At 33.1% G+C, this 11,466-nt stretch overlaps 1 protein-coding gene across 1 annotated transcript; it reads left to right on the forward strand.

Annotated features, from left to right (window-relative positions):
• The first annotated feature begins 300 nt into the window (after positions 1 to 300).
• Positions 301 to 9,887, forward strand: LOC137408715 (C-reactive protein-like). Its single transcript, XM_068095291.1, has 5 exons — positions 301 to 325; positions 448 to 618; positions 3,025 to 3,182; positions 4,585 to 4,702; positions 9,673 to 9,887. Exons 1-5 carry the CDS (start codon positions 301 to 303, stop codon positions 9,885 to 9,887), a joined length of 687 nt encoding a protein of 228 aa, XP_067951392.1.
• Positions 9,888 to 11,466: the final 1,579 nt, after the last annotated feature.

The following is an 11,466-nucleotide window of genomic DNA, read 5'->3' on the forward strand; positions in this document are numbered from 1 at the left end:
TATATATATATATATATATATATATATATATATATATATATATATATATATATATATATATATATATATATATATATATACGTAATGTATATGGTATATATATTATATATGTAATATAACAATCATTGTTTCTTATATATTATATATCATGTATACACATTAATTCCACAAATAAATGTGTATATAATGAATAAGTAGTCAAGCCTTTTGCAAACAGCACCCTATGCTCTTAAAAGTGTGTAGATTGTTATCGATAGCTAGTGTTGGAATACCTTAACTGTGCTTATATTTTCTAGCATGATGTTATTCTCTGGAGTTGCTGCATGTCTGTTTCATGCTTCTGCACTTTCAGCTGCTGGTGTTTAGTTGCTGGATCATTGATCATTGAAGTTTAGTTGCGACACACTATGCAATTTGAGTTAAAAACATAGCCTTATTTCTACACAGATGCTGGGTCACTCCAGCTTCCTGTCTACACTCAGGGCTACACTACTGATGAGTTCCTCTATCAGCGAAACCTGCCAGAAATATCTCAAAACACGTTCTGTTTTTGGATAAACCTCGGAGCTGATGAAGATGGATACAATTTTGACTTCCTTTTCAGTATCAGTACACTAAGTGAGTGAGGCTGCCTGAACACTTCTCAGTTATCTAAACTATAAGCAGTTAAACCATACAATTTTTGCTAATTTATGTATTAAATTTGGCAGTGTAAAACACGGGCTGTAGCATTTATTACCTATCAGTAGACTGCCCAAAATTAAAGAACTTCGGCTAAACATGGATGCATAATAAACATATATATTTGTTATATTGTTGTTTATATGACTAGCTTGTGGTGAGCATATATACATATTTACACAGAATGCTGAAGGGCACCTCAAATACCAGATCTGAAATGATCGACACAAGTAGTATAATCTTATGCTAGTTAAATTAATAACAGGATTTGTCTAGTGCACTAGTAAAAGAACTATCTACACAAAAAAACATGATATGTGGTTGGGAGGGCGGCACGATTTAGACTGATTTCTAATTATCTCGGTATTTTTATGAGCCCCTTAATTGATGAAAACTGTGAATATGCCGTGTTCAGTCTGATAGTTAAATTATACGTTGAATGTTAGTTACGTATTCTATAAAGATAATCTTGAATTTATAGTTTATTGACAGAATCGTGTATTCTTTTATTTTCAGGTATAGGGTTTTTCCTCAATATTCAAACTAATAAAAAACGAGTCATCTGAATTTATTATTAATGTTTAAGCTGAGTGCTCTCTAAGAGTTGCTACTTTTACTACAATAAGGACCGTGTTCGACGTACTATCTGAAGCCATGCGAAGCGCGTTAGGAAAAATGACTGTACTAGACAAGAATTGAACCCATATATTTGGATTGAAATCCAAAGCACGCTGTTTCTACTTAACTCAACCACCTTAGCGCACCTTAAAATATTTATGCATTAGCTACCACCCATGAAAAGTATCTCAAGACTCATGGAACTCCCATAGAGATAATCTCGTCTAGATGCAATCTTGTATGCCACAATATTTTGTCAAGCCATCAACTGGGGTGTCAGTCGGACGGACACCACTTCCATTATATTAAAGTATGGCTGTTGTTTGTCCATCTTTGTGCTTTTTCTGCAACAAAGTACAGATAGTAAATATTATCACAATAATTCTTAGGTTTTTGAAATCTGTCCAATTAGTGGTTATAATTTTGGTGTGATAAGCTAAATGACACAGGTTTAAACCTCATAGCCAGTGTTTTTATCATCTCAATTATTGCTTTTACATAACTTTGTGTTGCCATGAATACAGCCCTTTATTATTTCTGACAATTTATAATTGATTCAGAAGTCACCTCTTACTAACGATAAACTGTGAGTCCTTTTACTACAACTTGTCGTGATACAATGGAAGCTCCTATAATGTAAATAATGTGTTCCAGGACCATTTATGTCATAGGAAATCTACGTTATATGAAATATAAAATACATGTAAATTGCCTAATCTATTTCAAGACCTTTTAAAACTCACCTCTTTGAACATGCAAAAAGTAAAAACTTTACTTAACTCTTTTAATTTTTTAACTTTAATTTGTGGGCTGTACCGTAACTGCAAAATTATTGGTTTACATCAACCACTTTTGTACTTTTTATGATCAATCTCACTCGTTTTATAGACAATGATTGCGGTAAATTTACAGCAAATTGATAGGAACTGCACATTTTTGATGTTCATTCACCATGATTTGCTTATTTTTTTTAACAGTAAAGTCTATTCTGCAAAGTAAAGCTAATAACTAATATTTAGTTATAATAAAGCAAAAAAACAAAATATTTTTACTGCAATCGATCGCCTTTGTATTTACAAATATAATTGCGCAGCTATCCTGTTCGCCTTTTTGGCGACACATTTAACGACCTTACAAAGAGCTAGAATGTTGCGAAAATTATATATAAGATATATAACGCTGAGCGCACAGCATTTTTTCTGCCACAAGTGTGGCGAAATGAACTAGCACTCAACTCGATTATAAAAACTCATCAAGCTTGAAACTTATATGGAATTTTTTTCGGAGTAGGAAGCAAAAACTTCACATATATCTTTTACATTATGTGGAATTCACGTTTTAGGAAATATACGTTATAGGAGCGTCTACTGTATTATATTTCTGCTTACCACCATGAATTTGACCACTGCAATGTGACGCATAAGTCGTTTTTGATTGGCTTCTTTATAGCTGGTAACTTAAATTGCTCATATCAAAGTTTATCAAATTTTTGATAAGGCTTTGATAACATTTTTATTATTGTTGCATTTTTTTCTGAAATGTTACGTTGTTTTGAGCTATAAGTGCTTGAATGAAAAGTATTGCCTGAACTACACATATTATGTAATCAAGACTTTTTTGGTTTTTCATTCCTCTGTTTTACAGTTCCCTTGAGTGTATGCTCTTTATTCACTTGTCCTTTATGAAAAACCCATTATATGTTTTTATGTTCTCCCACTATTACAGTGTCACCTGATGCCTACTCTGTTGGGTTTGAAAGTGAAGTGATTAGGATTTTGGGGGGCGACTCCCGTATTATTTCTGTTAGTCTCACCGATATTATCCATCTCTTTACTGGTTGGCACAAACATTGCTTCACTTGGATTAGTGACCAGTTTTTCAAGGTAAGGGCACACAACTCTTATAACATAGTGAGACTTTACCCTTTTATTATTAACTTTAGTAATCTATTATGTTTGCTGGTTACATACTTTTGTAAAAGAAGTTTGCACATTGATAAAAATTTTTTGTAAAATATCTTGTTTTCAAATTTTTAGCATCAACAAGCATCAGACCAACCAATCAGAATGCATCTTACATAAACTAAAATTAAGAAGCCAGTTTAATATCCAAAATATCTATTAATATTTTCTATTCTGTGGTCCAACTATTTAAACTATGTTAGGTTGTTGGCTCAAATTCAGTCTGTGAAGAAAAAAATCTGACTTTATCAGATATTTTGTCAGCTGCGAGGTTTTAATCTTATTTGTTAACCAGATTTCATTAATGATTTCATTACCAATAATCGACCCTGTGCACTTAGTAGAAAAAAGAGGTATAAACCAAAAAGTCTGATATCAAACATATAACGAAAATAAACTTTTTTCATTTGAATAAAAGCATTAACACTCAATGGACTAAACATAAGCTAGTAGACTAGCTCTTTTGCTACCGCAAGCCACTTAGTACGACTTGTCAAGGCTTTGTGCATGGCCTTGAGCCACATGATGCTGCTTTTGCAGGCTCCATACAAATAATTTTTCATTAGTGAGTAGTTAATTATTTGGCACTCATATCTGGTCTTAATTGAAAGGGAACCATTATCTGCATGCTTTGAGCAAAAAAAAATTTCAATTCAACTTAAGTTTTACTTTACAAAAACTTTTCTTTTATATCACCATTTGTTTTTAGAAATGTCCAGTTGTATGAGACGCATTACAGCTACACTAGTTTACTAATTGTAGAATTATGGAATTTGGGTAATTTTTATTAAACAATAGTTCTACTGAGAGTGATTATTTTTATCTTCATCAGCAGTAATAATGCTGTAAGCTGCAATGACATCAATCAATTGTATAACTTGGACACGCTCACCGTCTTTTTGAAAATATCCGAAAAAGTTTTTGAGCTCATTTTGAAAAAAACCTGTGGTTTTTTATGGCATTCGGTGAAGTAATATTTTATGCTCAATGATTTGGTACCAAAACTGATTTTATAGAATGTATAGCTCAAAAGCTAGGACAATTTGGACGTGTTTTTGTCAAATATTAGATATTACCAAGCATGTTATAATGTCCCGGTAAAAATTTAATTTAGTAGCAAAAGAGTTAAACCTATTTTTGTACGTTTCTTTTTAAGATTTAACGGTCAAGGCATCAAACTTACAAATAATTTTATTTGTTCCTGTCATGTGTGAAAAGAAGGAATCTACTCAAAATCACCTTGATTTCTGTTCACTTATAAACAAGTAGTAGCTTGTACAACAGCTTTTTGGGGAGTCATAAGAAATGAATGGTTTATCTTTAGTGGTATGCTGAGGTGAACACACCTGGTGATCTGGAGCTCATGGTCAGCCATGCTATTGGTTCTTACAACATTTCTGCAGAAGGAGCTTTAATACTCATGCATGAGCAAAATGCCTACTGTAAGATGCTATCTTGTCACACTATCTTTATTTTGCCATTGTTGGTATATGATTTATATCGGCTTTCTGTAAAATGATTTGTTGTAAAATGAGAACAAAAACACAAACCATGTTTCATAGGTTCCCATATATATATAAAAAATTGTTTCCTCACCTCGGTTAATGCATATGGGTGGTAATTTTTGCTCTAATTCGAGTCTCCTACCAGAGACGAGGGAATTTGAGCACTCAACCGTTTTTTGAACCAGTAGCCCATTTTTCACTGCCTTGCCCTGGTTCAGCTACAGGCAGTGCGGTCTTTGATTGACCAGGCGACATCTGAGCCAGCATGGCTTTGGTTATTGCACTTATCATAGAGGTTGTAGACAATATACAGGCAAAGGTCTTGTCTAAACACCTGCCAGAAGGGTGCAGTTGTTGGGGTTGAATCTAGGACCCATTGCTCATTGTCCCATTACCTCACCAACTGCGCCATCTGTCCCGTATATATATGTATGTATATATATATTTATATATATATATTTATATACATGTATATATATATATTTATATATATATATTATATATATATATATTTATATATATGTATATATCTGTTTGTATATATACATGTATATATATTTCTGTTTGTGTATATGCATATATATATATATATACGACTCTTCAAACATCTCACTCTTTCATGTGATTGGTGGATTTTGTCGCGCTCTGATTAAGTTGTTACTAAAGTTGCAGAGAAGATAACTCTTAGAATGAGGACAAGATGAGGCAACTTCCGTTCTTTTATTAAGTGTTGGCATGTCAGGTTTTTTAATAATGTAATACCTTTTTCTTAAGTTACTGCAGGATTTAACGTGTTTTAGTATAGTCCAGTCAAGTTTGAAGTTAATGTCTCGGTCTTTTAGTGCCCATATGTGTTTGCTCAGTTCTGTAGCATTTTTTTTTGAGCTATTGTTTTTACTGCTTTTATGGTTATGGTATCTAGTTTTAAAGTCCGTCTCACAATGTTCGATGTAGCTCTCAGCAATGTTGCTGTCTAGTCTTGTCTCTTGTGCTTCGTTTTGGTTTTGGTCAGTTTTGGTTCAGCAGACAATCAGATTTGTTCTGCAGTTGCATTTTTTGATTTCGGTAGTTGGTGGATTCGAAAGTAGCTTTTTGTTATGGTATTTTACTTTGTTTTGATGTTAAGCATAGTAGAGTAGCTCAATTTTAGGGTATTTTTGTTAAATATTTTATGCAGAGAGTTTGTCTTTCGGAAGCACTTGCTGATCAAAGTCAGGAACATTTTTCCTATGTTAATTTTTACACTTGAATTAAATGGTGGGTTATACCAAGTTATGGTTCGTTGTTTAGTTTGTCATTTTCTTTTGTTAGTTGAAATTGTTATTTCAAAAGTATGTAGATGGTTGTATCCACTGTTTGTCAGAGCTGTCTGGTATGGTTGTATCGCCTTGTAAAAAATATGTTTGCTAGAAGAAAGTCTGTTCAGTCGTTTATTAATGTTAAGTTGTAAGTTTTTAATTATGCAAGGGGCGTGGTTGCTCAGTCTATGTACATATAAAATAGTGTTGTTAGGTTTTGGTGCAGGGTCGTATGAGCCTTTGGCTAAGTCAAGAGTCGTGTCAAAAAAGTTGAAAAGTTTCATATTAGCTTCGATTGTTATTTTCGTAGGGTTTGCTTTAAATATATTGCAAATCGTCTTTTTCATGTGTATATATATATTTACATAATATATCGTCTTTTATATATATACATATATACATTTATATATATTTATATATATATATATTTATAGATATATATATACATATATATATATAAATATATATATCTATATATATATAAATATATATATATATATAGTATATGTGGTTTACACTAAACCACGTATGTTTTAATCTAAACAAATCTGCAACTGCAACCCAAACAGAAAACTTTGGATTCAACTCAACTAAGTCACCACCAACAGTGAAGGAAATGCCAAGATTTGAAGACAAACTCACCCATATGATCAGAAATATCAAGTTTAGAGAAATCCGATGCAACTTCCAGCACAAGATGAAAAATGATCTAAGCAAGAAACTTAAAGATAAAACCAAAGTTATTGTGGCTGCAGACAAAACTAACAATTACTATCGCATGAATACTCAGACCTACCAAAGCCTCTTAACCAACAACACCACAAAAAGGACTACAAAAAGATAACTACAGCTACAGTAGATTCCATCAATTTAGACACAAAGGCTATCGCAGACCAACTTAATATCGCAGACCGCATATATAAAACTAGTGAGCAAGAAGCATTTATCACCATTAAAGACCACAAGGCAAACTTACCCGAGAAACCAACTTGCCGGCTTATTAATCCTAGCAAATCGGAGATAGGCATAATGAGTAAACAAATCACGGATCGCATCAACCAGAAAATACTCAACCAACTGAATTTAAATATGTGGAAAAATACAACTTCGGTGCTAACCTGGTTTAAAAACATCACAAACAAATCCCAGCACTCTTTCATTGTATTTGATGTTGTTGAATTTTACCCCTCAATAACGGAAGATCTACTTAACAAAGCTTTAACGTTTGCGTCTAAATACACAAATATATCTGACTTGGACAAGCGTATAATACACCACGCAAAGAAATCTATACTTTACAGTGCTAATGAACCATGGGGTAAGAGATCAACTACAAACTTGTATGACATAACAATGGGCTCTTATGACGGAGCAGAAAGCTGCCAACTTGTCGGAATCTTCATGCTACACCTTATCACTGAGAAGCTTGGCAAAAACTTTGGCTTATATCGAGACGATGGTCTAGGACTACTAAAAGATACTGCACGAAACATCGAGCGCACTAAAAAAGAACTATGTGAAATCTTCCGTAAACACAGCTTACGTATCACCATCGAAGCAAATAAGAAAGTAGTAAACTTCTTAGACGTAACTTTAAATCTTAACAACAACAGCTTCAAACCGTATAGTAAACCTAACAACACAACCACATATGTACACAAAGACTCAAATCATCCACCATCAATCATAAGAAACATACCTGAATCCATCAACAATAGACTCACCAAAATTTCGTCAAACAAGCAAATCTTCGAGGAAACAAAAGCCCCATTTCAAAATGCACTTTCTAACAGTAAATACAACTTTTCTTTAAAATACCAGAGCAACAACCCCAACAAAGAAACCAGTCAACACAGAAACAGGAAACGCCAAACAATATGGTACAACCCCCCATACAAGAAAGCTGTTAACACCAAGATCGGTAAACAATTTTTCCAGATCCTGGAGAGTGAATTTCCACCAGAACACAAATTACACAAAATCTTCAACAAAAACTCCGTAAAACTAAGTTATAGCTGTACTTCAAACATCAACCACATAATTAGCGGGCACAATAAACAAGCACTATCGCAACCAACCAACACCGACAGAAAATGTAACTGCAAAAATTGGGAAAATTGCCCTCTAGATGGAGAATGCCTTTCAAAATGCATAGTATATCAGGCAACCGTAGAGTCTGAAGAACGCAATGGGCAAGAGACACAAACGTATGTAGGCCTCACCGAAACAACTTTTAAAACAAGACTAGCCAACCACAAAACATTCTTTAAATATCCTACTAAAAGGCTACAAACAGAATTGAGTAAATACATATGGGACTTAAAAGACAAGAACATTCGCTATAATATAACCTGGAAGATCATCAATAGAGCGCGGTCTTACAACACATCAACAAAATCTTGCCAGTTATGTCTATGGGAAAAGTACTTCATCATATTCGAACTGAAGTTAGCCAGCCTTAACACTAGAAGTGAGCTGATATCCACATGCCGGCATGCCAGAAAACACCTAATTAGCTCAATAACATAATTTGACTACATAATTTGCTGTATACTATAATATATATATCACACAATAGTATTAAGCCCTCAGCTTTATTAAGTAATTTTATAGCTTGTACATTATACATTTTAGTCATTCTACCTGAAGATTGCAACACGATTGCATGAAACTAATAGTAGTAATGATTTTAACCTGTAGTTTTTAATAAACTTTATATATATATATATATATATATATATATAGTTATAGTATACTATATATATAGTTTCATACTGCATGCAGTAATCATCAGATGCTAATGTGAAGATTCACATTAGCATCTGATGATTACTGCATGCAGTATGAAACTTTTAGTCATAAACTGTTGCTAAAAACTTTTTCCATCTTTGTACTTATACAGGCTCGGTGGATAACTTTGAGCACTATATCAGTGAAGTCTCAACCATTATCTGTATATATATATATATATATATATATATATATATATATATACAGACAGTTTTTTGGCCGGTTATATAGTAGATATACAATGAACACAATTTATTTGAAATTTTGAATGATCAACATGATAAATTATAGATAGCTGTACTCCTGTTATTTCAAAACCAACAAAATCTATAAGCACGGTTATCTTAGAGATTTATAAATGATAGTTGTCTGCTTTTGGATACTTTGAATTTCATTGTTAGGATAACTCTCACTTGGTTGAGGTGAGGTTAAGGTAGAAGAGAACTAAATAATATTGAGTAGAATTTATGAATTGGTCCTCTAGTGTTAACACTGTGGCTGATAACTGATGTAAATTCTAAATGGACTGCAAAACTTTAATTTGAGCCATATTCAAACTGAAATAGTATTAAACCGTTCAGAATTAAGATGGTTTGAAAAGTATAAATATTATACACATGTGTTTTAAGATTCATCATAGAAATTGAAATTTCAATGTTAAAGTAGTGAAGCATGCATTTTTTTGGTTTAGCAAGTTGTGCAATGCAGGCAACTGTGAAGCTGATACAAACACAAGTGTTATGCAATGTCTCAAATTTTGCCTTCAATGTGTTACAAAGTTGAATGCTCTGGTTTTACCACTTTTGTTTATGTAAACAGTTGGCGGTCTAGACATAAATCAACTCTCGGCAGGAAAGATTGCTTGGGTCAACATGTGGGACTATGCTATGAGTGATGAGGAGATCAAGATGTTGAAATGTAGGGATGAAGGAAATGTTGTCAACTGGAACACTTTGTCTCAACAAGGTGCCTCTCACATCCACTATGAGACCTTCGAGTGCCAAGGTAAAGCTACAGAAGCATATAATTTGTAAAATAGGTGAAGGTCAAATTTGTTTTAATTAGGAGGGCCATTTACCGCAGTTCCATGAATGCCGATTTGTGACTCATTGGATGAGTATTCTAAGTCTCACCTTAAAACTGTTTATGTTAGTGATGACTTTAGCTGATATGAAATGTTGAGAGTAAACAGGGAGTTATCCTAAAATGAAGTGTTCAAAGGTGGAAGACATGACATTTTTTCAAACTTTGTACAAAAGTGACTTGCTCATGTCTGTATTTATGCCTAAAGTAATCTTAAATTTGCCTCCTTTATTATGTCCTTTAAATAATTATGCATTAAAGCCCTTCTGGTAACCATGTTTGCTGCGGCTTGCATTATACTTTATGTAATTGTATATAGCAGACAAATAATAAAAATAGCTATCATCTTAGTGTATATACAGTTAAAAAATCTTCATATATCATTTATGAGAGTTCAGTTCCATGAATGACTAGTCAATAACTCCTCATTGGATGAGTATTTCAAGTTTCTCTCCAAAAGTGTTCATGTTAGAAATGACTTTAGCTAAAATGTTAAACATGTAAAATATTTACTTTCAACATGTAAAATGTCGAGAGTAAATATGAAGCCCTCCTATGCACAAAGTGTTCAAAGGTGGGAGACATGAGAGTTTTCATATGTCGTTTATGTAATTTAAACAAAGTCACTACTCAATTAATGTTAAACTTTTGCTTTACTTATATTAATAGAAACAGATATTCAATTGACCTAATTCTGTAATAAAACATACTAAAATTAAATGTGCTAACATCAGGCTCATAATTATAAAATCTTAAAAAATTAAAACTAAAGAAAATTCCCAAGCGGCTTTCATTGTATTTTTGGTGAAAATAAAACTGAGAAGTTGTTCATGTTTATTATTTGATATTAAAACAAAACAACAATTAGACTTGCTTTATTTGTACTGAAAAAAACAATGTACAGTTGGCCTAGTTCCTTAACCAAAAATATAGCTGTGCCAACAACACCCCTATAGAATTATACGGAATTACAAACTATTTTATGGTGACAAATTTCAAGCTATTTTGAATGAAACTGCGAAATTACTTTCAGAAAAGAAAGAAAATACACTAATAATGTCTTCTCATATCACAAAATGATTTAGTTACCTGCGTAAGTGTTTGGCTATAAACGTAGTTGCCATTCTTCATGTTGTTTTGGACCTTTTAAAAATATACTACTCTTAGTTAAAGCTAGATGCTTGCATTTTAAAGTTTTTCACAAAATATTGTAAAGGTTTTGTGCGACCTTGACTTTCCTCCACTAGTACAAGACTCGGGCATGAGTACAATACATATGTTTCTGCTTAGTTCATCAAAGTGTACAAAAATAATCAAGTAACAGGCAATGAACCAATGAACAGGCCCAGAACAGCTCTGCTCTTTTACACAAATGTTTGAGCTTATATAGCTAGTAAGCTTCGCCTCCGTTCTACTTGGCTGTACCCGGCATGGCTCTGGGTGGGCTTGGCTGAACTCCGACCTCATTAACACTACTGACTGAACGCAGCTTGACTTGGTTGAACTCAGCCCTACGCTCAGCTCCCAGTG

Source organism: Watersipora subatra, chromosome 11, assembly GCF_963576615.1.
Source record: "Watersipora subatra chromosome 11, tzWatSuba1.1, whole genome shotgun sequence".
Taxonomy (NCBI): Eukaryota; Metazoa; Bryozoa; class Gymnolaemata; order Cheilostomatida; family Watersiporidae; genus Watersipora; species Watersipora subatra.

Coding starts and splice junctions, on each gene's coding strand:
- LOC137408715 (XM_068095291.1), top strand. CDS start 301: ATGTTATTCTCTGGAGTTGCTGCAT. Junction 326..447: donor ATTCTCTGGAGTTGCTGCAT/GTCTGTTTCATG, acceptor ATTTCTACACAG/ATGCTGGGTCACTCCAGCTT. Junction 619..3,024: donor TTTCAGTATCAGTACACTAA/GTGAGTGAGGCT, acceptor CCACTATTACAG/TGTCACCTGATGCCTACTCT.